Below are 25,573 nucleotides of genomic sequence, written 5' to 3'. Positions count from 1 at the left end.
CCGTTTTCCACCACGTCCTGTCTGACGGCCACTGGCAGCTGGAGCCTATCCCAGCTAGAGCCTATCCCAGCTGGAGCCTATCCCAGCTGGAGCCTATCCCAGCAGGAGCCTATCCCAGCAGGAGCCTACCCCAGCTGGAGCCTATCCCAGCTGGAGCCTATCCCAGCTGGAGCCTATCCCAGCTAGAGCCTATCCCAGCTGGAGCCTATCCCAGCTGGAGCCTATCCCAGCTGGCGGGAGGCAGTACTGTACAGCATCTCCCGACGTGTTCGCATTTCAGGAAGCGACTACTCACGGCAGGCTAGTGTGTCTTCTTCTGACATGTTTGGCCAAGACCGAGCGGACGCTAAAGCTGGCGTCGCAGAAGGAGCAGGAGTACGGCTTCTCTCCCGTGTGAGTTCTCGTGTGGATCTTCAGATATCCTTTCTGAGAGAAGCTTTTCCCACAAACGGAGCAGCCAAAAACGCCGTCCCGGCTATGTGTTCTGGTGTGTCTGCTCAAATTTCCCTTCTGGGAGAATTTTTCACCACAGACCAAGCAGGCGTGAGGTTTCTCTCCGGTGTGCGTCCTCATGTGTTGAACCAACGCCGAGCGAGCGCTGAAACTGGTCTCGCAAACTGAGCAGGAATGCGGTTTCTCCCCGCTGTGCGTTCTTCCGTGTCTGCTCAAGTGTCCTTTTATTGTGAAGGCTTTACCGCACACGGAGCACACGTAGGGTCTCTCTCCTGTGTGGTATCTCATGTGGGTTTCAAGAGCTCCCTTCTTGCCGAAGCTCTTGTCGCAGTGGTGGCATTTCAAGCGTGTGTTGTCAGGGTGACATGTCATATCAGCTGTAGAGTCTTCATCATCATCATCATCAGTGTCAGGAGAGTGTGACGTCGTGTGCTCACTATCTGATAGTGGAGCTAAGAGCTTGTCTGCTGGTGATCCTCCACAGTGGTCTCCATCAGCTTCTGTTGCTCCCTCTTGACTGATGCCGTGTTCCTCCTCCTCCTCTTTAATGCGGGGGAGCGCCGGCTCTTCCTCTTTGAGGTGCAGGGGCGGTGGCTGCCCCTCCTCCTCTTTAATGAGGGGAGGCTCTGGCTCCTCCGCCACCAGCCTGGAGCTCCACTCCTGCTGCTCAGGGAGACCATCTTCTTCACTGGCATCTGTAGGACGCAAGGAGACAGCACACCTGCCATTAACAGACCTTCATTCTTGTGTTCGTTGTGCTGCAAAAGGTGGAAGGAACTGACCGAGGACCCCCCCCCCCCCCCCCCCCAGCTAATGGTGGCATAAAGATTGGATATCGTTCACATCGGTATCGTTTTTTTTTTTGTTGTTAATGGCGCGTGAGAATCTTCTTCCTCTTTGGGCTTTTCCCTCCAAGCATGTCTTCTGCATCTGTCTCTCTCATGTCCTCCTTCACTACATCCATAAACCTCCTCTGTGGTCTTCCTCTACGCCTCCTACCTGGCAGCATCCTTCTACCAATACATTGACTATCTCTCCTCTGGACACGTCCCAACCATCTCAGTCTGGCCGAAAGGACTTTATCTCCAAGGCCTCTAACATGTAACGTCCCTCTGATGTACTCCTTCCTGATCCTATCCATCCTGGTCACTCCCAATGAGAACCTCAGCATCCTCATCTCTGCTACCTCCAGTTGTGCTTCCTGTCTCCAGACCAAACAACATGGCTGCTCTCACCACAGTTTTGTTTACCTTTCCTTTTAGCTGAAACTCTTCTATCACATCACGCCTGACACGTTTCTCCACCCGTTCCACATGCTTCTTCACCTCCTTTTCACTATCTCCATTCTCCTGGACTACTTCAAATTCTCCACCTTCTGTATCTCTTCTCCTGTAACCTCACTCTTCCACTCGGGTCCCTCTCATTCCCACACATATACTCAGCTAATACTGCGGCTAATCTTCATTCCTCTCCTTTCCAGGGCAAACCTCCACTCGTCCAGCATCTCCTCCATCATAGTCCATGAGAATGAGTCTTACTAAACCCAACCAAGACATAAAAAGATGATTTTCTACCATATTTTTATGGCTATTTTGTGGATACACCATGTTTACTACTTACGTGGATGTAAATATTACGTCACTCTACAGTTTGAGGGGAAGTATCTGTCATCAAATGCTGGCCAATATCACTTTGGGGGTGTCAATCTCTTTCTGGTCACACGTTTCAAAACGGTGTCTTTACAGTACAGACGTTATGAAACGGTTCGATACGATTCGACGGTTTCATTTGCTGATGTAGACGGGACTCTTACGTCATAAAATAAAGAAGCAACTCTATAAAAGTGTCATTCTTTCAGTATCGGACAACATCCATCATCTCATGGTGGCGCTCAACTGCAGCTTGCTCACGGGCACAACAACAGAATGAAACCAACCTGCAAATGCAAACACAACTTCCTGCTTCCTGAAAACGGCGTCCAGTAGTTGACGTTGTCGCTCGTTCTCCTCTTTTGTTCGAGAAAGTTCCTCCTCGTACTCTGCTATGGTTCTTTCCAACACTACAAATATTTCTTCAACAGCCGCAGTTAGTCGCTGATTCACCAACGCTCTCAGCATTTGGACTTGACACATTTTCACACGATCCCACTTTACACTCACACTCGGTCTCTGCTTAGCTCGACCACTTCGTGTCTTTGTTAGCAGCTAGCCGGCCAAGCTAACCGGAAACGCTTCAAAGTTCTCCGAGAGGAGGAGTGAACTGCGGTTACAGTTGACTACAAATATGGCGACAGTTGACTACAAATATGGCGACAGTTGACTACAAATATGGCGACAGTTGACTACAAATATGGCGACAGTTGACTACAAATATGGCGACATTCTATCTCCGTGTGTGTTTTCATCGGGCGTGGCGCGGTCCGTTGAGCACGTGATCGATGACGTTTAACACGCCAAACGTCACCGCTGCGTGACGACGTTCCCTGTCGCTTGGCAACTTGCAGCTGGGATAGGCTCCAGCACCCCCCCCCCCCCCCCCCGTGAGGATAAGCGGTAGAAATGGATGGAAGTTAGGGGAACGCCGTGAAGTCTAATTTTCATGTGGTTTCAGTACTGCGTGGGCCGATGTAACCCCCCCCCCCCACGAGAGGTGGCGCAAGTGAAACCAAAAGTGCGCCGCCACTGGCCGGGATCATGTTAGCCTTAAAGGGAAAGTGTACTATTTTTCCGTTTATGAAACATGAACATGGTTTCATATCCACGTGGTGACTTGCACATTCGGGATTACGGTATTGTAAGTGTATTACGGTATTGTACCTGTATTACGGTATTGTAAGTGTATTACGGTACTGTAAGTGTATTACGGTATTGTAAGTTTATTACGGTATTGTACGTGTATTACAGTATTGTAACTGTATTAGGGTATTGTAAGTGTATTACGGTATTGTACCTGTATTACGGTACTGTAAGTGTATTACGGTATTGTACCTGTATTACGGTATTGTAAGTGTATTAAGGTACTGTAAGTGTATTACGGTATTTTGGTCATTTTACATTGGCGGAACCTTCTTCCTGGGTGCATTGTTGTCACACAGCAACAAGAAAGGAACGCGACACCTCGCGTCCCAGTCAAAGCAGCTCCGGAAGGGAGGTTGCCTCCCACCACCAGCCTCGGGAATTGCAATGGAGCGTCGTGGTGAAGCTAGTCTCAGCCGGCTAGTCGCTAGCTGTTGTGGTGTCACTACGCCAGGAATGTAGTTCTCGGCCGTTAGTAACCACAGCGTCGCCGTAGCTTGGTTGGCGTGCAGGTGGCATCATAGAAAGGGACCGCCGTGGGCGCTTTTGAGGGTTTTTCAGATGGGCGGAATGGGTGCATCCCATCATGTGCATTCTTAGTTGCCTCTTTTAGCCGTTTTTGTAGCTTTAGAAGGCAAAGAATGCTAAGGCCTGCGTATCCGTTAGGAGAGAGGAGATACCTCAGTCCGTGTGCCTCCTCACCCCAAACCACAGGAACATTGCAGAATGCTTCCTACAAGACAGACGGGACAAAACGTAACCACGCCGTTGAGGCAATTTACCCAACACTTGCATCATTTATTGTGGTGTATATCTGACACGTCTCTAGTCTAGAAGAAAGCAGTGCTTGTTTAGTGACAGGAAGTATCATCTACGTCCTACATGTCAATCTATGTACAATAAAAGCACGTCAGCGTGCGTCTTGGCCTCAGGCTGACGGACGTCGTTCTAAGCCAGTTCAAGTCCCACGGCTTCATGGGCTGCTGATGATCTCACCAGCGGGCTCTGTTCAGGAGACTTCTCCTGGAGTCTCTCCCATGGAGATGGTAGAGTCTCATCAGTCACACACACACACACGTCTTCTATGGAGTCCCCCCCCCACACACACGTGTCCATGGAGATGGTAGAGTCTCACCACACACACACACGTCTTCTATGGAGTCTCCCCACACACACACACGTGTCCATGTAGATGGTAGAGTCCAACCACACACACGTCCTCTATGGAGATGGTAGAGTCTAACCACACACACGTCCTCTATGGAGATGGTAGAGTCTCACCACACACACACACGTCCATGTAGATGGTAGAGTCTCACCACACACACACGTCCACATCTATGTAGATGGTAGAGTCCAACCACACACACGTCCTCTATGGAGATGGTAGCGTCTCACCACACACACGTATTCAGCTTAAGGTTTGCCGCTACTGCGTGGTGTGCGTCCTCATGTGGCGAACCATGGTGGAGCAGTCGATGAAGCTTTTGTTGCAGATGGTGCACGTGTACGGCTTTTCGCCGGTGTGCCTTCTCGTGTGTATTTTCATGTGCTCGCTCTGGGAGAAGGTTTTGCCGCAAAACGAACAGCTGAAAGGTTTTTCTCCCGTGTGCGTTCTCTTGTGTTTGTTCAAGGTCGACGGCTCTCGGAAGCTCTTGTTGCAGATAGTGCAGGAAAACGGTTTCTCTCCGGTGTGGGTTCTGGAGTGTTTCATCAAGTTGCCCTTCTCCGAGAAACCTTTCCCACAAACCGAGCAGATGTACGGCTGCTCCCCCGTGTGCTTCCTCATGTGGCGCGTCAGGTAGCTGCCGTAGGTGAAGGTCTTGTTGCACACGGGACATTTCAGGGTTTTGCTGTCGCCGGGACATCGATTGTCAGTTTTCGCGTCTTCGTCATCGGTGTCGGGAGAGTGGGACGCGTCCTCGCTATCTGACGGAGGCGCTCCCTCTGCTGGTGAACCTCCATAGCGGTCGCCATCAACTTCCGTTTTCACCCAGTGGGCCGAGCTGCTGCTTGCGAGCTCCGCCCCCCTCTTCTCCTCACGCTGACCTTTGTCTTCGTCATCGTCAGCGTTCACGATAACACGAACCACCGGGAACTTGGTGAAGTCCCCCTCCTCCAGAGTCCACACTTCACTGTGGGTGGGCTCTGGCTCCATCTCCTCATCTTCAATGTGGCCGGGCTCCAGCTCCTCCTCTTCCTCTTTAATGTGGGGAGGCCGGGGCTCCTCCAGCTGCACCCTGGAGCTCCACTGCTGCTGCTGCTGCTGCTGCTCAGGGGGAAGGTCTTCTTCGTCCACATCTGCAGGACACAAGGTGCACGTTAGCATCATATCTGGCAGAAGCTGCAACCACACGCCTGGAGTCCACATCATCTCACCACGCTTTGGATGTATTACGTCCGTGGGCGACCACCACTGCTGCCCATGGGCACATCGGCCGCAGTGTCGGGAAAATACTTCTATGAAATACTTAATACTTATGAAACTTTGCTTTTATGGCCACTCCATACATTTAAGTCAAGGGTCTACATTATCAATCACTTCTGCTCAGCTTATGCTGCCCAAAATTATTTAGTAGCACTGTAGCTTAGCATACTGTCCACATTCCACTGGAGGTTAAGTGAATGTGGCGCCGTTTCCCTCAGAGAATAAAGTCCTTTGATACTCTTTCACGGTATTCATTTGGAAAGGGGAAACCCTGGTGAGAATGAGAAGATAAAATAAGATAAGATAAGACGACAACGGTAACGGTAATTGTCCAGCTAAGGACATTTACATGCGACCATACAGTTTCAGATAAGTCACACGTCGATACCGTCCCAAAATGGCGACCACTGTGCGCACGCGCAGTGTTGCTCAGCTCCAGCCTATGCAAGGCCTGGGGCCTAGTCGTTACAAAAAAGATGAAGCGTCATTTTTTAATGCCAAATGTGCGAGAGGAAAGAAGAAACATACCCGCTCTTTGCAATTCATCCTCTGGCTTGAAAATGGCGTCCAGCATTTGACGTTGTCGCTCGTTCTCCTCCTTTGTTCGAGAAAGTTCCCCCTCGTACTCCGCTATCATGACTTCGAACAGTCCAAATATTTCTTCAACAGCCGCAGTTAGCCGCTGATTGAGCAACGCTCTCAGCATTTGGACCTTACACATTTTCGGACAATCTCAACACTTGATCTCAATCGCTTGATCTCTGCTTAGCGACGTGTTGACAACTTCCGCGGCTCTTTGTTAGCAGCTAGCAAGCTAAGCTAGCGTGAGAAGCTACAAAGTGCACGCAGGCGATTCGATCTGAAACGAGAGGAATCTTTGCTCAGCCACACGACATAAAAGACGCACAGGGCCGTTCACGGAGCAGCGAACGATGCCGCGATGGCCACGAAAACGAGGAGTTACCTTGCTAACGTTTTGTCTTCGCTTTTGCCTCCACGATGGGGGTCACAATGGGAAGAATGGGGACGGTAAAATACTGCCATCTACCGGAAACGCTTGGCTACTACACACTGCAGTGACCAATTACGTTCGATCCAGCTTGTTGGGTTTGAACAGGGGTGTCCAAAGTGCGGCCCGGGTCTATTTCCAAACGGTCCGCCGCACATTCTAAACGTATAGTTCAACCAAAAAGGTTGTGTTTGTACATGAAGGTTGTGGTGCCCGGGAATGTTGGAGCTTTGTACAATTTTTGGAGTTGAAATGTTGAATTATTGTTTGAAAACCGTAAAAATATGAACAACAGAACACTGAATAAAACTGGATTGTTTTGAAAATTAGGTTAGGAAAAAGTTACAATATAATAGAATAAAGTGAAATATTTCAGGACAATGTCTTAAATTACCTGAAAAATATTAGAAAACATTGAAATAGCTGGAAAATAACCGAAACAACTCAACAGCAGAAATGAAAGAAATAGTTGGGGAGCAATTTTAGTTGGGGGGAAAGACACCGCCATAAAGAGGTGTAGTAGTATGGGAATAAAGTCCAAATATTATGGGAATAAAGTCCAAATGTTATGGGAATAAAGTCCAAATATTATGGGAATAAAGTCCAAATGTTATGGGAATAAAGTCCAAATATTATGGGAATATAGTCCAAATATTATGGGAATAAAGTCCAAATGTTATGGGAATAAAGTCCAAATATTATGGGAATATAGTCCAAATATTATGGGAATATAGTCCAAATATTATGGGAATAAAGTCCAAATGTTATGGGAATAAAGTCCAAATATTATGGGAATATAGTCCAAATATTATGTGAATATAGTCCAAATATTATGGGAATATAGTCCAAATATTATGTGAGTAAAGTCTTAACATTGATCACTTGTGTGTGTGTTTGTTAGCAGCCAGCAAGCTAAGCTGGCATGAGAAGCTCCAAAGTGCCCAGAGGGCAAGAGGAATGTTTGTTGAGCCATATTATGAATATCATGAATCATGAATAAATAATGGATATGGACATGCACAAAGAAGAATGGACGTCTTCGCTTTTGCTTTTATGAACAAGGTAAAATGCTGCCATCTAGCGGAAACCCTTGGTTACTACACACTAACACGCCTAATTACGGACTACCAAGATGATACTCGTCTTAGAAAGGGGGGTGTCCTAATTGCGGCCCGAGTCTGTTTTTAAACGGCCCGCGGCACATTCCAAAATTAGACTTTAACATGAAATAACAAAATAAAATAAAAATGAAAAGAGTAGTTTGACAAGAATGAATCGAAACACTAAGAGAAAAGGTTTGTCATTTGTTTGTAATCACAATAACATAGAAATGGTCATTTTAGTAGCGTACAGCTGGAATATTTAATCATTGTTTTAAGGTCGTTATCATATGAACAACAAAGAAAACACTCAATGAAGTTGGAATTTTTGGAAAATGCTAGGAAAGGTATAATATGATATGACGTCATGAGAATAAAGTCAAAATCTTTTGGGATTAAAGTCACAAATTACCAGAAAAAACAAGAATAAATATGAAATAATAAAAAAAAAAAAACCCTTCATTTTAGTAGCATAGAGTTGAAATATAAAATATTAAAAAGCATTTGAAATAAAATGGTTGAAATGTTTGTTAAACAGTAAAATGATGAAGTTAGTAAGATGGGAATAAAGCCCGAATATTATGGAATAATATTATTAATACACTTTATTCATCCAGACTAAATGTGTGGAAGACAAACAACGTGGTGCTTTAAGGGATGCTGGCAAGTATTGAATACACGTGACCACGTCTGACATCAAAGATCCTTTAAATGGAAGAGGGCTCTGCCGTTTTGAAATCCACAGGCGACAACCGCTGATCAAAGATCCTCTATATGACAGGAGTTCCACGCGCTTTTTAAGGCAAATTACAAGCTAAATGCTGGTCAAAGATTGTGGATGCGACGAGAATGCTCTGCCTGTTTTTAAATACTGCAAACTTCTTCTGTATTACCAATGGGCTCTGCTATTTTTAAAGATGGAGTGCACAATCCTGATCAAAGATCATCTATACGACAAGAGTTTTCCACTGTTAGTGACGAGACAAGAAGACATGCTGCAAAACGAAAGTAGAGGAGGCAAAGGCCAACAGGAGGTCTATGATGACTTCTACGCTAGGTTGAACAGGAGGAGGAGAGATGGATCTCTACAGGTTGGCAAGGCAGAAGGACGGAGATGGGAAGGACTTCCAGCAGGTTCGGGTGGTCGAGGATAGGAACGGAAGGGTACTGACAGATGCCAGTGTGGGATGGGAAGATGGAAAGACTACTTTAAAGAGTTGATGAATGAGGAAAAGGAGAGAGAAGGAAGAGTAGAAGAGGTGTCTGCCAGGAACCAGGAAGTAGCAAAGACCGGTAAACAGGAAGTGAGAAGGGCATTGATGGTCTGCCTGTGGAGGTATGAAGTGTCTGGGAGAGGTAGCAGTAGAGTTCAGTAGGAAGTGTAAACAAGCGCCTGTGCGTGACACGGCGAGCCTTGAGCATGTAGCGTGGAAGTCCGCCAATCCCACTTCTCATAGCGGCATTGATTAGAGAAAGCGACCCACCGCCAAGGACAGGCGTGTCTTTGAGCGGACGCCATGAAGGCCAGCAACATGAAATCGTCCATGTTAGAACATGCGACTGTTCATTCGACCGCAGGTGCATGGCGGCCATTAAAAACCCAGGAAGCACTGCGGCTGCATCTGCCCGGGAACACGTGCTGGAACATTTCCGTACCCTGAAGGAATACACCGAGCTCGCCATTAGATAGAAGAACAAAGAGATGCAGTTTTATCAGCAACTTTATACTCTCGCTACGCGTTTGGCATCACGTCTACTCACGTGTCCCTGAACACACCATGCGGCTCCAAAAGCCAACCCAAGGCCGCTTTCGGAGACGTGAAGGAACGCTTCAAACTCCCCCGAGTCGAAGCTAAAAGCATTTCAGTCGTGTTTGCTCATGTGCTGAGCCAGTCCTGAGTGAGAAGGAAAACCCGCCTGGCACACCGAGCAGGAAAATGGTTTTTCTCCGGTGTGGGTTCTCGTGTGCGTTATCAAGTGTCCCTTTATAGAAAATCGCTGACCGCAGACTGTGCAGGGAAAGGGTTTCTCCCCTGTGTGCGTTCGCCTGTGAATGATCAATCCCGAACTGTCGCTAAAACGTTTGTTGCAGACTGAGCAGGAAAACGGTTTCTCCCCAGTGTGCGTTCTCGTGTGTCTTATTAAGTTTCCCTTCAGAGAAAATGTTTTACTGCAGACGGTGCAGGTGAAAGGTTTCTCTCCTGTGTGCGTCCTCGTGTGAGCAATCAATTGTCCTTTTATAGAGAAGGTTTTACCACACACTAAGCAGGTAAACGGTTTCTCCCCAGAATGGGTTCTTAGATGTCTATTCAACGTTTCCTTTTGAGAGAATCTTTCGCCGCAGACTGTGCAGGGAAAGGGTTTCTCCCCAGTGTGCGTTCTCAAGTGTTTAACCAATGCTGGGCGGGCACGGAAACCTGTGTCGCAGAATGAGCAGACATATGGTTTTTCTCCAGTGTGTGTTCTTGTGTGCGTGATGAAATTTCCCCTGACAGCAAATCCTTTACCGCAAACCGAGCAACTGAATGGTTTCTCCCCAGTGTGTATCCTGGAGTGTCTGATCAAAGTGTCCTTCAGTTTGAAGCTTTTGCTGCAAACCGAGCAGCTAAATGGTTTTTCTCCCGAGTGGACCCTCATGTGTCTTGTCAAGGTTGACTTGTCGCCGAAGCTCTTGTCGCAGTGGTGGCATTTCAAGCGTGTGTTGTCAGGGTGACATGTCATATCAGCTGTAGAGTCTTCATCATCATCATCATCAGTGTCAGGAGAGTGTGACGTCGTGTGCTCACTATCTGATAGTGGAGCTAAGAGCTTGTCTGCTGGTGATCCTCCACAGTGGTCTCCATCAGCTTCTGTTGGAGGCTCCGCCTCTCTCTTCTCCTCACCTTCACCGTCGTCTTCATCATCTTCACTCTTCACAATGACACCGATCACTGGGAACTCCTCCGCTCCTTCCGGATGCTCTCCCTCCTGGCTGATGCTGTGACCATCCGCCTCCTCTTTGATCGGTGGCTCCTCCTGCTCCACTCTGGAGCTCCACCCCTGCCGCTCAGGGGGGAGACCTTCTTCACTGGCGTCTGCAGGACACGAGAAGACAAACGCATCCTTCAGAAAAGCCAAGTTCCGTGGCACTGCGCCTCCAAATATGAACATCTTGCAGGAGGGCAGAGGGAAGCTGCAGCCTCCATCAAGTGAACATTCTTCTCTTCCATTGGTCGGGTGGCTGTAAAAGACGTCACGTGCCGCTATGGCGCGTCCTTTAGAAGGTTTAGTAATGAAAAAGCCGCAAATAAAACAGCAGTGAAAGCTTTTGATACATCCTGCCACCTTCGTGACTGTTGCACAGATAAACATGTCTATATTTTAAATTCAACCTACTAAATTAGAACTACTACAGAGGACAAGGAGGCCTGAAGCAGCTCCGTTATTAAGTCATACTTATCTTCTGATTTCAGTCATTAAATCGCAAAGGTGAGGAAGTAAACAAACCTGCTCTGTGCAACACAACTTCCTGCTTCCTGAAAACGGCGTCCAGTAGTTGACGTTGTCGCTCGTTCTCCTCTTTTGTTCGAGAAAGTTCCTCCTCGTACTCTGCTATGGTTCTTTCCAACACTACAAATATTTCTTCAACAGCCGCAGTTAGTCGCTGATTCACCAACGCTCTCAGCATTTGGACTTGACACATTTTCACACGATCCCACTTTACACTCACACTCGGTCTCTGCTTAGCGACTTCCGCGTCTCTTTGTTAGCAGCTAGCAAGCTAAGCTAGCCGAGACGCTTCAGGCTGACACCGAGACCACAATCTACGCCGACAGGAAGTCTAATAATGTCCAATCCGCCGTGTGACGTCAGTAGGTTGACAATTAAGAACAAAGACGGTGGCAAATACAACGACCGGGATTTCATGACACCGTTTTTTCTTTTTCCCTTGACCCATTTTCCGTTTCCGGCGGACAGCGAAGCCGTGACATGCGAGCACTACCGCCCCCTCCGGTGAGAAGGTTTCATTACACTTGATTTGACTTTCCCTTGCTCGTCACAAACCACAAATTCATGGAATGGAATAAAGTTGGATGTTTACAAAACAGAAGTTGGAAGCTTATGGCCCAACCAGGCTTTTGTGGGGGTGGGGTGGGGTGGGGTGGGTGGGGTAAGTGAGGAGGGCTAGCCATGCTAATCATTTACTTCCTGACACAGACAGGAGAAAGAGGAGAAAGGAGGCCCTCGGGGGATCCGGTGCTGATGGTCTTTGCGCCCCAGCTTCACGCACTGTTTCCTGTCAGACAGGAAGTCAGGCACGCTCAGCTGGGAGAGTTGGGTAACCAAGTTAGGACACGGGTGTCCACGCTGCTGCCCCCGGGCCGCTTCTGGCCCGCTGCTGGCTTTCATTGGCTCGTGACACATTGTGAAAATAACATTTAGCAAAAAACACAACAATCATTTTATAACTATGACGAGAAAATCTTTGACGTCATGACGTTCCACATCCACATGAGGAAAAATAGCCTCCTTTGCAATGAGCTAGAATAATTACATGGAATAGAAGTAGGAAAATTAGGTTGTAACGTGAAAATATGACGGGAATAAAGTCCCAATGACGAAAGGCAGAAGATCAGGACACCATTTCTGTCCCTTGGGGGGCCATGAGAGAAACAGTGGTGAGTCACTGCCAGCGTTTGAGTGGAGTGCTTTCGGCGACTCCTTGCCCCGCCATGGTTGCTCCACAATGGTTTCCCCGCCATGGTTTCCCCTCCATGGTTTCTCCTCCATGGTTTCTCCTTCATGGTTTCCCCTCCATGGTTTCTCCTCCATGGTTCCTGGGTCTGCTGTCCTAAGCGGAACACTTGTGGCCGCTGACCTGGTACTTGTAGGAGAACCTTTCATCGCAAACGCTGCAGCTGAACACTTTCTCGCCGGTGTGCCGCCTTTCGTGCGACGTCAAATTCCCCTTGAGTGAGAATCTTTTGCCGCAAAAGGAGCAGGGATATGGTTTCTCGCCAGTGTGCGTCCTCATGTGCGTCGTCAGGTGGGTTTTTCGAGAGAATTTCAGACCACAAAGCGAACACGGGAAAGGTTTCTCGCCGGTGTGCGTTCTTTCGTGTCTCTTCAAATGTCCCCTGTGTGAGAATCGTTCGCCGCAAAGCGAACACGTGAACGGCCTCTCGCCGGTGTGCGTTCTCAGGTGCTGCATCAACCCCGAGCGAACGCTGAAGACGGCGTGGCAGAACGAGCAGGAGTAGGCTCGTTCGCCGGCGTGGATTCGTGCGTGCCTTTTCAGATTGTCCCGATGACGGAAGGTTTTTCCACAAACTAAGCAGACCGGTGGTTTCTCTCCAGGGTGACATGTCATGTCAGCTGTAGAGTCTTCATCATCATCATCATCAGTGTCAGGAGAGTGTGACGTCGTGTGCTCACTATCTGATAGTGGAGCTAAGAGCTTGTCTGCTGGTGATCCTCCACAGTGGTCTCCATCAGCTTCTGTTGGAGGCTCCGCCTCTCTCTTCTCCTCACCTTCATCCTCATCATCTTCACTCTTCACAGGGACACCGACCGCTGGGAACTCCTCCGGTCCTTCCGGATGCTCTCCCTCCTCTTTCACTTGAATGAGGGGGGGCCGGGGGGGCTCCTGCTCCACGCTGAGGTTCCACTCCTGCTGCACAGGGTGAAGGTCTTCCTCGCTGACGTCTGCAGGACACAGAAGTGAAGTTTTGCTGCGTCAGGTGACTACTGCCGGGGTGCCCTTGAGCAAGGCCACGTACCAACAACACACCTTAAAGGGGCCCTGTCCTACATCTGGAACTTTTCCCAAGTGTGTGTCTTTCAAGGAGATGTGGAGATAAAAATAAAGCGGCGGGAATATGCGGACAAATAACGTCAGGTTGATGTTCTGTCGGAATGTGAGAACGACGTGGGAATTTATGGGATTTGGTGTTAGCGAAGGTCAAGCTGGGTCTTTAGTCCGTCCCCTTTCACGATGCAGCCAAGATGGCGACCGTGACGTGTGCAGTAGTACTCCTATGGCCACTGTACTACAAATGTATTTTTCCAATCATTTGCAGTAAAATCTGCTGAATTTGCACATTTCCTGGGGGGGTGGGGGGGGGGGGGTGCTGGTCCAAGTGCACACTGAGTCGGATCATGGCGCCTGCCAGTTTCTGCATGTCGAATAATAGAAACATTCCCCCCCCCCCCCCCCCCCCCCCCCGTGACTCCTACTCCTCCGTCGCAACTTTACTTTACTTTAAACGCTCAAACGCTGTGCTCGACACCGCCGCTCTTCCGTTGGGGGGGGGGGTATTGCATGCTCTGCTGGATGCCAAGATGGCGGATCATACACACCCAAGCTCACCAGGAGGTGATCAGACTTTTACAACAAAGCATCGCACTTCCTGGAGGAGGACAAGGTGTGTGTGCTCCACATCCTGTTCTACTTGGCTACGCTCTTGGTGAGCATGAAAACCTCACCAGCCATGGACCTCACCGCAGTGCCTGGCGGAGACTACAGGGGGCGCTAAGCGTCCATCTTTGGACTTCGACATCCGGGTACTGGCAAGCTCCGATCTCACCGTGCAGCACTTCTCGGTGACAGGAAGAATAGGAACCAACCTGCTCTGTGCAACACAACTTCCTGCTTCCTGAAAACGGCGTCCAGTAGTTGACGTTGTCGCTCGTTCTCCTCTTTTGTTCGAGAAAGTTCCTCCTCGTACTCTGCTATGGTTCTTTCCAACACTACAAATATTTCTTCAACAGCCGCAGTTAGTCGCTGATTCACCAACGCTCTCAGCATTTGGACTTGACACATTTTCACACGATCCCACTTAGCGCGTGTTGCTAACTTGTTAGCAGCTAGCAAGCGAAGCTAGGCTAGCTGAAAGAGTTGCTTCGGTGTCCGTTGAATCAACAACATCGTAATGTGCGCTAGGATGAGAATAAATTGGTTAGCATTCATCTAAAAAACCCGAGTGGTTACGGTACCCACTTTAGCTACCCGGCTAAGGCCATGTCGCAAATAGACGTGTTCCGCTGTGACGTCACGCCACTTCCGCCCAATCATTCCCGGTATGCGCATTTACTTCCGCTCCCCAAATCGACCAATGGAATACAATGTAAACAAATGCCAACGGCGGGTAAAGCGACAATATTCTTGTTTATAATGACTTCGGTGTTGCTAATTATCTGCTAATTATTATTTTCCCCTCAAGCGTGACAAATGGATGACATGAAGACTTCGATGAGTTCATTCGTGGGAAGCGTTAGAAACCCGGCAGGATTCCATGCAGCTAAGTTTGTTGACTTTCCTTTTAAAGGTTATTTTGTGTCGGCCGATATCATCACTTTGCCCATTTGACTCGATAATCGAATGTATTGATAATCCGATGTATTATTATTATTATTATTAATGTACTGCAGGGTTTACTTGATGCCACGTCATTTACACTCCCATGCTATGCTCCCTCTGTGTACTATAATGGGTCCCACACGCCCATCTTCACAAAAACACTTATTGTGGACCTGGGAGCATCAGGCCTCTGGAGCGCCCCTAGTGGCGGAGGGGAAACGTGCAACAGCCGTCAGTGATTCAGTTCTCGTCCAAAGCTTTCAAACCACCAGACGTTAGGACTGTGTACGTTATGGAAATGCAGGTACGCTTTGCTAATCCGGACAAATAAAGTTTCCTTTGAATCCAAACAAAACCAAACAAAAGTCAGAATCAACCAGTCTGGCAGTTTTTGGATTTTCCTCCAACTTCTGCAGTTCTTACTGCTGCTGTCCTCCGCCTGGCGGAAATGTTCCTTTGTTGGAATAATTGTACATAAAGTTATCCTATTTTTACTATATTCTTATGACCTATTTTTACTATATTCTTATGACCTATTTTTCTTATGACCTACAAACATTTCGTATCACCCACATAACAAAGTAAGATTAACTCTGTACATGTGTTTCATATCACTCACATAACAATGTAAGATTAATGCTGTGACGCCTGCACTTGTGGTGTACATCATGATTAAGGGAAAACAGAACATGACAGAACATTCCTTAGCAGATAGTTTTAACACCCTCAGGGGACATAGGCACGGGTCAGAAGTAGATATGACCTCAAAGGGTATGTGTGTGTGTCCGGAGAATCACATGCCAAGGATGAGATATCTACACATATGGATAACATGTTGTGCAAAGAAACTGGTTTTAACTAGAATGATTAAACCCCCCTTCCCTCAGCTATTTGATTGTACAGGGCCTCCCTTCAATAAAAAGGCAAGAGGGCAGGAACTGCTTCAGAGTGAGGTGGCGAATTGTTACTGAACGGTTCCTGATCACTCTCCTTGCAAGTAAAAAGAAACTCATCTCTCTGCGTCTTCCTTTGTACAGGCAGTGTTTTTCTACAAGTGTCGGGGTTTAAACCTGACATTTTATTGGTCCTTCGAGCCGGATTCCAAGACACCTGACGATCCCAGCGGGCAAGCGAGATCCAGGCAAGACTGTGGCCACAGCATTAATACCCTTTCCGGGACTGGTCCCTCTCTTGCGGGCTGGGATCCGACGGTTGAAGGAAATCCAGAGACGCAGAGATTGTGAGTACAAATTTTGTTTAAAAGGAATGGATGTGTGAAAGAGTAAAATAGACAAACCCTGCAGGTCAGAAAAAGTAAAATAGAGGGTTCTGAAGACAAACCCTGCAGGTCAAAAAAGTAAAATAGACAATAAAAGAACTTTAAAGAGAGGGTTCTAAAGAAAACAGACAAACCCTGCAGGTCACAAAGGTGAAATAGACAAACCCTGCAGGTAAAAAAGGTGACAATGAAAGTACTTTAAAGAAAACTGAGAAAAGAATAAAAAAAGTAAGTGTACCAAACCCTGACAATTCTAGACTCTATCAGGTCCGACAGTTAAATTCCGTAGGTGGAGTAGACGCCCCTAGTTGAAACAGACTAGTTAAATTCTACATAGGATGGCGGAGTCCTCTGGGCGGTAAAAATAAAAGGCGCGCGCAGTGTGAGTGTGTGAATGTGTGAGTGTGTGAATGAAAATACAATTACCACTAGGTAACTGTGTTTTATACCAAACCAACAAGAAGTAAATGGTGAGCCTTTGTGGATGCTTGTAGGCAAGAAAATTCCACCTGAAAAGGTTGAAGAGAATTTTACCACAAAAGGTTGTTGATCACCATCTTGTTGAAAATAACCCCAGTGTTAGAACACGACAGGTGTTAAGAACCACTGGGTCCAAATTTAGTTCAAAATGGGGAAGGGACAAAGTAAAGAAAAACAACTGGCAATATGCAAATGTGCGGCCCACACAACTGGAACTGACCCAGTATCAAAAGGAAATGCTTTTGCAGACAAAACAGCCAAAGAAGCAGCACAAAAAGAAAAACAACAGATAGAGCAGAAAGTGAAGGTTGTAAAAAGGAAGAGATATAAGATAGTAAGGGAAGTTTTACTTCATGAATATCAGAAAGATGAAGCAAAAGTAATGAAAGAGAAAGACTCAGACACATTTTATACACGAAAGGAAGGTAACGAAAGAAGGGTTATGCCAACTCGGAGAAGATTTGGAGGAAGCGGTAGAGGAACAGGTAGACAGAATATACAAAACTATCCCAACAATGCTAGATGTTGGAATTGCGGTGAAGAAGGTCACTTCTCCCGTGATTGTGTCAAAGGCCAGTACAAAAGGAACCAAAAGCGATATTCAGCACGACTAGGCTTGTCTTAACAAATACAACCAGAACCAAATGATTAACCAGTAGTATAATTACAAGTACAACCAAATAAAACTAAATTCATATGAAGGAATAAAACCAGCAATAGAAGATTTGTTAAAAAATTTAAGTCTTAGTAGAATGCGATAACCCACCACGTAATATCCCTATTTTCCCAGTGAGAAAAGTGCCACTCTCTGTGGGATGGAGAATGATACAGGACAAGTTGTAAATCAAACTGTGGTGGCGAGAGCACCTTGTGTGCCTGACCCACACACATTGTTAAATTCTTTACCAACAGATGTCACATGTTTCACCGTAGTAGACATCAGGCATTCTTCTCCATTCAAATAGAGAAAGAAAGTTCAGGTTCGCATTTATGTTTGCAGAAAGAATAAAAAACAAATAAATATATATATAATTTATTCACAAGCAATGATGGCCAGTATGTCCACGTTTGAACCCCCAAATGGAAGCCAGAAATTATTATATGTAGATGACATCCTACTAGCGTCACAAGATAGGAAGTCATGTGAAGAAGACAATAGCCTTATTGCACCATTTAGCGAAAGAAGGCCATAAAGTGAGTAAAGACAAACTACAATTTTGTAAGCAATCAGTGAAGTATTTAGGCCATCAGTTGACAGGACAAGGGCGAACCATTCTAACAGACAGAAAACAAGCAATCTTAAATGAAGCTAAACCACATTTAACACTTGAGCGATGCACCACGCTCAACCCAGCTACCCTTCTACCATTCCCTGAGGAAGGCCAACCACATGATTGTTATGAGCTAACAACACAAACTGCAAAGTGTAGACCAGACCTATTAGATCAGACACTAACATAAAGGGGTGATTTGGTAGATGGTTCCTCAAAGAAAAATTATTTGGGAAAAACAATAACAGGCTATGCAGTCTTAGTGCTTACAGAAGCATGCAAATTAATGAAAGGTCAAAAGGTGACAACTTATACTGATAGCCAATATGTATATTCAACAGTACATATCTTTGCACAATATTGGCAAAACAGAGGTATGACAACATCAACGAGAAAACCAGTAACTCATGCAGGATTATTAACAACTTTACTAGAAGCAGTGCAAATTGCCAAAACAAATTGCTGTATGTAAATGCATGACACATATACTAATAATTCGGATCCAATATCTTTAGGAAATATGTTCGCTGATAAAATGGTAAAACAAGCGGCACTAAAGGAACTGAACCATCTTAACACAGAAAAAATTACAAGTACACTTTCAGATCCTGGCAGACATGTAACAACAGAGTCCAAAGCAAGAAATTGACCACTGGCTAAGGAATAAAGCAACCCTGGACAAAAATGTTAATATGTCTACAGATAATAAAACAATCTTGCCAAAAAATTGCATAAGTGGGACGCTATTTTTGAGCCATGGTTTTACACATGTCTCAACAGGAGGGATATGTGATATGTGCCATGCCACACTATTAACACCCACTTTACTACGTATGGATTTTTGTATTTTTGTAGGATTTAATTCTTATTTAAAAATTTTTGTAGAGCATGTTTAGCGTGTGCAAAACACAATGCCCAGGGCAGCTTGCGACCTCGGCTTGGCCAATTTCAAAAACCACAATACTTATTTCAAGAAATACACATGGACTTCATTGAACTCAACAACAGTGAAGGGAAAAAATTCTGTTTCGTGATAATAGACTCATTTTCAAAATGGATAGAACTGTTTCCTACAAAACATCCAGATGCACTAACAGTAGCTAAAACTCTATGCAAAGACATAATTCCACGCTATGGTATTCGAGAAAAATTTACAGTGATAAACTATGACTAAATTATGCATCTCCATCTTAGTTTTTACCCTAACTGTACCTATTTGCGTCATGATAATAGCATTGTGGTATCTGCTGTAGATTTGTAGCTCCTCAACGACCTTCAGAGGAAGTCCGGCTACAAAGGGGGCTGTAATTCTAGTTTGCAGTCGTCTCAAACCGGTGAAGATTGTCCACAACTCTGTTGCGTCATTAGGAGGGGTTGCAGGTCTGCAGGTAAGATGATCACTCAGACGCATAAAAATAATAATAATAATAATTAATTAGCAGCAGTAGGAGGACTGATCGGAATAATAATAGTAATGTCACTGCTACTATGGGAAAAGAATCTTAGCATGCAGAAAAGAAGGGTGGGGGACCCTAACAGATCACAAACACAGGTTGACCTAACACCCTGGATTATTAAGTGGGCATACAACAACTCCATATGTATGACCATAGCCCCAAATTCGACTACCGAACTCCAAATACCCATATCATCGTTGAAAGGATTTACAAATAGACACAGGTGTCAGGGAAGACATATGCTAGTTACTGGTGGTATGTTACTGGACACGTGTTAGATTTAAGTTGGGACACATTGATTACCACACAGGAAGGTGATTACTGGGCACCTGGTACCACATTAGAAGCCAAGTATTTCCATAATAAAATTATGTTAAAGAAACATGGGGCCATATTAAGTATGACATTTGCTTTTAGCTCAGCTAAACTCAACCCACATAACCAACCATTGAGCACTATTTTAAATACCCCGTGTTGGGGTTTCCTTTTATGGGCCTACTCTTCTGGGGCAGATCCCTACTTTCCTATAATTATTTGTGAAAATCAAACCATGACCCCTGCTGAAATGCCAATCACAAATAACTACACACGTCACGCTGGAGTTAAAATAGCCGTAATTCGAAATGCAGATGATTGGTTTCAGGTCACTACGGGCATCTCACAACAAAGTAATAACTGTCTGCTGCTAGTGGAACAGGCAGCAAATATGTCAAATCAAGGAGATTGTGTAGTATGTATGGGAGCCAGACCACTGTTACAAGTAGTGCCTTCAACTATGGGAATAGATTGTTTGATCGAAGTAATGAATGAAACCATTGCATAAGGGAAAATAAATAAATAAATAAATAAATGAAATAAATAATTTGTTCACAATGGGATAAGGTCTATCCTCTTACTTCCACTAAAAAAAAAAAAACAAAAAACAGTATTTTCTAAAAAGGTAGCTGCAGGAAACTTCTCATGCATAAACAGAACAGGTGTTGGAATCAAATTAGGAAGATTAAATGATACTCAGTGTAAATCAATAGAGATGGTAGACATAATATTCAAACCTAGAATCAAAGAGATCAGTGTCAGGGTGGGATAAAAATGATTCCACCTACATAGACAGTATTGGAGTCCCTGATGAATACAAATTAGTCAACCAGATAGCAGCAGGTTTTGAATCATCGATTTGCTGGTGGTGCACAATTAACAAAAATGTAGACAAATCCACTACATCCACTATAACGTGCAGAAATTAGGAAACAACACTGAAAGAGGGTTCTCCGCCATCCATGAACAACTGTCAGCTACCTCCCTCATGGCTTTCCAAAACAGAATTGCTGTTGACATGCTCTTGGCGGAGAAGGGCGGAGTATGTGCCGTTTTTGGTGATCAGTGCTGCACGTTCATTCCGAACAACACGGCAGCGGACGGGAGTCTCACCAAGGCCTTAGAAGGTCTAAGGTCCCTTAACAGCAAGATGAAAGACCATTCTGGAGTTGACACGTCAATGTGGGATGGTTTTGGAGACGTATTTGGCAAATATAAACAACTGATAATGTCAGTTTTAATGTTAATCGCTGTATTTGCAGCTATTCTCACCTTATGTGGATGTTGTTGCATTCCCTGCATTAGAGTTTTGTGCACCAGGCTAATCACCACTGCTATCCAACCAATTAAGCAAGAGGTGTCAAAAATGTATGCCCTCCTTACTACAAAAGGGGAGCCCCAAGAAGACAGCTACGATGAAGACACCGAAACTGAAGAGATACATGACAAAACATCATGGCATTTTCAGGACTTGTTTTCCGATCCAGGAGATTATGCAGCTGACCTCTGAGTGTACCTTTTGCGCTATGGGACTGAAAAAGAAGAGGTCAACGGAGGATGGGAGAATATAGTGCAAAATGAATAAACAGGAGGGAAATGTTGGAATAATTGTACATAAAGTTATCCTATTTTTACTATATTCTTATGACCTATTTTTACTATATTCTTATGACCTATTTTTCTTATGACCTACAAACATTTCGTATCACCCACATAACAAAGTAAGATTAACTCTGTACATGTGTTTCATATCACTCACATAACAATGTAAGATTAATGCTGTGACGCCTGCACTTGTGGTGTACATCATGATTAAGGGAAAACAGAACATGACAGAACATTCCTTAGCAGATAGTTTTAACACCCTCAGGGGACATAGGCACGGGTCAGAAGTAGATATGACCTCAAAGGGTATGTGTGTGTGTCCGGAGAATCACATGCCAAGGATGAGATATCTACACATATGGATAACATGTTGTGCAAAGAAACTGGTTTTAACTAGAATGATTAAACCCCCCTTCCCTCAGCTATTTGATTGTACAGGGCCTCCCTTCAATAAAAAGGCAAGAGGGCAGGAACTGCTTCAGAGTGAGGTGGCGAATTGTTACTGAACGGTTCCTGATCACTCTCCTTGCAAGTAAAAAGAAACTCATCTCTCTGCGTCTTCCTTTGTACAGGCAGTGTTTTTCTACAAGTGTCGGGGTTTAAACCTGACATCCTTGTGGGTTGCCATATGGTGGACATGTTCCTTGTGGGTTGCCATATGGTGGAAATGTTAGTTGTGGGTTGCCATATGGTGGAAATGTTCCTTGTGGGTTGCCATATGGTGGACATGTTCCTTGTGGGTTGTCATATGGTGGAAATGTTAGTTGTGGGTTGCCATATGGTGGAAATGTTCCTTGTGGGTTGCCATATGGTGGAAATGTTAGTTGTGGGTTGCCATATGGTGGAAATGTTCCTTGTGGGTTGCCATATGGTGGACATGTTCCTTGTGGGTTGCCATATGGTGGAAATGTTAGTTGTGGGTTGCCATATGGTGGAAATGTTCCTTGTGGGTTGCCATATGGTGGAAATGTTCCTTGTGGGTTGCCATATGGTGGAAATGTTCCTTGTGGGTTGCCATATGGTGGAAATGTTCCTTGTGGGTTGCCATATGGTGGAAATGTTCCTTGTGGGTTGCCATATGGTGGAAATGTTCCTTGTGGGTTGCCATATGGTGGAAATGTTCCTTGTGGGTTGCCATATGGTGGACATGTTAGTTGTGGGTTGCCATATGGTGGAAATGTTAGTTGTGGGTTGCCATATGGTGGACATGTTCCTTGTGGGTTGCCATATGGTGGAAATGTTAGTTGTGGGTTGCCATATGGTGGAAATGTTAGTTGTGGGTTGCCATATGGTGGAAATGTTAGTTGTGGGTTGCCATATGGTGGAAATGTTAGTTGTGGGTTGCCATATGGTGGAAATGTTAGTTGTGGGTTGCCATATGGTGGAAATGTTAGTTGTGGGTTGCCATATGGTGGAAATGTTCCTTGTGGGTTGCCATATGGTGGAAATGTTAGTTGTGGGTTGCCATATGGTGGAAATGTTAGTTGTGGGTTGCCATATGGTGGAAATGTTAGTTGTGGGTTGCCATATGGTGGAAATGTTAGTTGTGGGTTGCCATATGGTGGAAATGTTAGTTGTGGGTTGCCATATGGTGGAAATGTTAGTTGTGGGTTGCCATATGGTGGAAATGTTAGTTGTGGGTTGCCATATGGTGGAAATGTTAGTTGTGGGTTGCCATATGGTGGAAATGTTCCTTGTGGGTTGCCATATGGTGGAAATGTTAGTTGTGGGTTGCCATACGGTGGAAATGTTAGTTGTGGGTTGCCATACGGTGGAAATGTTAGTTGTGGGTTGCCATATGCCAAAACAAGGCAGCCTGGAGTCCAAAAGATGCCTTGCACACCGAGCAGGAGTAGAGTTTCTCCCCAGCGTGGGTTCTCGTGTGCGTTCTCAAGTGGGACTTCTGAGAGAAGTTCTTACCGCAAATCAGACATTTGAAGGGTTTCTCTCCGGTGTGCGTCCGCGCGTGTGATGTCAGAGACCCCTTCACAAGGAAAGCTTTGCCACACACGGAGCATGTGAAAGGTTTCTCTCCGGTGTGTCTCCTCATGTGGCGAATCAGTACGGAATGGTCACTAAAACGTGTGTTGCACACAGAACAGGAATATGGTTTCTCTCCGGTGTGCGTTCTTGTGTGTGTTGTCAAATTTCCCTTGTGGGCGAACCTTTTGCCACATATGGAGCAGATGTAGGGTTTCTCTCCGGTGTGTCTTCTCATGTGTCTTTTGAGGTTACTGCTGTCATTAAAGCTTTGGTCACACTGTGGGCACTGATGGCGACATGTCACATCGGCTGGAGCGTCTTCATCATCATCATCATCAGTGTCAGGAGAGTGTGACGTCGTGTGCTCACTATCTGATAGTGGAGCTAAGAGCTTGTCTGCTGGTGATCCTCCACAGTGGTCTCCATCGGCTTCTGTTGTCATGTGTTGAGTTGAGCTGCTGCTTGGAGGCTCCGCCTCTCTCTTCTCCTCACCTTCGCCCTCATCATCTTCACTCTTCACAGGGACGCCGATCACGGAGAACTCCTCCGGTCCTTCCAGACGCTCTCCCTCTTCTTCACCTTTAATGTGCTGGACATCTAGAGTGCAGAAAAATACAAAGTCAAGTGTCTTATGATTACATCTTGGACTTCTGATCACCAGTACAGTCTTCCACTTCCTGTGCTAGCAGGACTTAGATGCAGAGCATCATGGCATCATAGGATCATCATAGGATCATCATAGGATCATCATAGGATCATCATAGGATCATCATAGGATCATCATAGGATCATCATAGGATCATCATAGGATCATCATAGGATCATCATAGGATCATAGATCCTGGCATCATAGGATCATCATATATCCTAGCATCATAGGATCATCATAGGATCATAGGATCATCATAGAATCATCATAGGATCATCATGGGATCATCATAGGATCATCATAGAATCATCATAGGATCATCATAGAATCATCATAGGATCATCATAGGATCATCATAGGATCATCATAGGATCATCATAGAATCATCATAGGATCATCATAGGATCATCATAGGATCATCATAGGATCATCATAGGATCATCAGGATCATCATGGGATCATCATGGGATCATCATGGGATCATCATGGGATCATCATGGGATCATCATGGGATCATCATGGGATCATCATAGGATCATCATAGGATCATCATAGGATCATCATAGGATCATCATAGGATCATCATGGGATCATCATAGAATCATAGCATCTAACTGATGAAATCTTGGTGAGGAAAAGCAATCGGCAAAGACGTCCAAGTGTGGGGGACTCGCCCAGGACGGTCCAGTATGGCGACTATTGAATGTGACCGGTGCCCATGACGACATCCGGGTACTCTAGATAGTAGAAAGTACACTGCGTCATGCTAGTAGATAGTACACTGCATGTTGCTGTACTTCTCCGTGTGAACGCCCTTAAACACCCAAAAGACGAAGTACAAGAAGGATTTTGAGACACGAGGTGGGAACCTTGTTGCTTCTCCGAGCAGCCAGTAGGAATGCCGCTAAACCGTCACGTGACGCCGTCCCACCTCACCCACGACGTCGGAAATGGGGACATGACAACAAACCTGCTTTGGGTCGTCCCCCGCCCTGCTTCCTGAAAACGGCGTCCAGTAGTTGACGTTGTCGCTCGTTCTCCTCTTTTGTTCGAGAAAGTTCCTCCTCGTACTCTGCTATGGTTCTTTCCAACACTACAAATATTTCTTCAACAGCCGCAGTTAGTCGCTGATTCACCAACGCTCTCAGCATTTGGACTTGACACATTTTCACACGATCCCACTTTACACTCACACTCGGTCTCTGCTTAGCAGGAGAGGATTGTTTTGGGGTCTCAGCTAACAAGCTAAGCTAGCCCGAGTCGCCGATGCTGACTTCCTTTGTTTGCTACTTCCGGTAACACAAAGCGGGGGCGTTCTCGTGCAGTACGGCGCCCCCCAGGGCGTGGAGGTGTCATTACACCCCTGGCCAATGAGTTCGGTGCAGTGGGGTTCGGGTCGATTTAGTGGAA

General features: G+C 45.8%; 5 protein-coding genes and 1 long non-coding RNA gene across 6 annotated transcripts; 1 reads left to right on the top strand and 5 right to left on the bottom strand.

Moving 5' to 3' along the window:
- Positions 1 to 287: 287 nt before the first annotated feature.
- Positions 288 to 2,702, bottom strand: LOC131139737 (zinc finger and SCAN domain-containing protein 2-like). The gene is made up of 2 exons (XM_058089612.1): positions 2,390 to 2,702; positions 288 to 1,148 (listed from the first exon to the last, which is right to left on the bottom strand). Exons 1-2 carry the CDS (start codon positions 2,583 to 2,585, stop codon positions 292 to 294), a joined length of 1,053 nt encoding a protein of 350 aa, XP_057945595.1. The 5' UTR covers positions 2,586 to 2,702; the 3' UTR covers positions 288 to 291.
- Positions 2,703 to 4,000: 1,298 nt separating this feature from the next.
- LOC131139736 (zinc finger protein 774-like) lies at positions 4,001 to 6,758 on the bottom strand. The gene is made up of 3 exons (XM_058089611.1): positions 6,641 to 6,758; positions 6,205 to 6,535; positions 4,001 to 5,549 (listed from the first exon to the last, which is right to left on the bottom strand). The coding sequence occupies exons 2-3, from the start codon at positions 6,395 to 6,397 to the stop codon at positions 4,678 to 4,680; spliced, it is 1,065 nt and encodes a 354-aa protein (XP_057945594.1). The 5' UTR covers positions 6,398 to 6,535; positions 6,641 to 6,758; the 3' UTR covers positions 4,001 to 4,677.
- A 1,266-nt stretch (positions 6,759 to 8,024) lies between these two features.
- On the bottom strand, positions 8,025 to 11,654 carry LOC131139714 (zinc finger protein 501-like). The gene is made up of 2 exons (XM_058089574.1): positions 11,272 to 11,654; positions 8,025 to 10,859 (listed from the first exon to the last, which is right to left on the bottom strand). Exons 1-2 carry the CDS (start codon positions 11,465 to 11,467, stop codon positions 9,649 to 9,651), a joined length of 1,407 nt encoding a protein of 468 aa, XP_057945557.1. The 5' UTR covers positions 11,468 to 11,654; the 3' UTR covers positions 8,025 to 9,648.
- A 581-nt stretch (positions 11,655 to 12,235) lies between these two features.
- LOC131139739 (zinc finger protein 287-like) lies at positions 12,236 to 15,575 on the bottom strand. The gene is made up of 2 exons (XM_058089613.1): positions 14,392 to 15,575; positions 12,236 to 13,470 (listed from the first exon to the last, which is right to left on the bottom strand). The coding sequence occupies exons 1-2, from the start codon at positions 14,585 to 14,587 to the stop codon at positions 12,617 to 12,619; spliced, it is 1,050 nt and encodes a 349-aa protein (XP_057945596.1). The 5' UTR covers positions 14,588 to 15,575; the 3' UTR covers positions 12,236 to 12,616.
- On the top strand, positions 14,498 to 16,536 carry LOC131139752 (uncharacterized). Its single transcript, XR_009132292.1, has 2 exons — positions 14,498 to 16,398; positions 16,473 to 16,536. It is a non-coding gene; the product is annotated as an uncharacterized LOC131139752 (long non-coding RNA).
- Positions 16,537 to 23,158: 6,622 nt separating this feature from the next.
- On the bottom strand, positions 23,159 to 25,438 carry LOC131139745 (zinc finger protein 572-like). Its single transcript, XM_058089621.1, has 2 exons — positions 25,134 to 25,438; positions 23,159 to 24,111 (listed from the first exon to the last, which is right to left on the bottom strand). Exons 1-2 carry the CDS (start codon positions 25,327 to 25,329, stop codon positions 23,312 to 23,314), a joined length of 996 nt encoding a protein of 331 aa, XP_057945604.1. The 5' UTR covers positions 25,330 to 25,438; the 3' UTR covers positions 23,159 to 23,311.
- Positions 25,439 to 25,573: the final 135 nt, after the last annotated feature.

Source organism: Doryrhamphus excisus, chromosome 12, assembly GCF_030265055.1.
Source record: "Doryrhamphus excisus isolate RoL2022-K1 chromosome 12, RoL_Dexc_1.0, whole genome shotgun sequence".
Classification (NCBI taxonomy): domain Eukaryota; kingdom Metazoa; phylum Chordata; class Actinopteri; order Syngnathiformes; family Syngnathidae; genus Doryrhamphus; species Doryrhamphus excisus.
The sequence above is the reverse complement of the archived record's forward strand: the minus strand, read 5'-3'. Positions and strand labels throughout refer to the sequence as shown.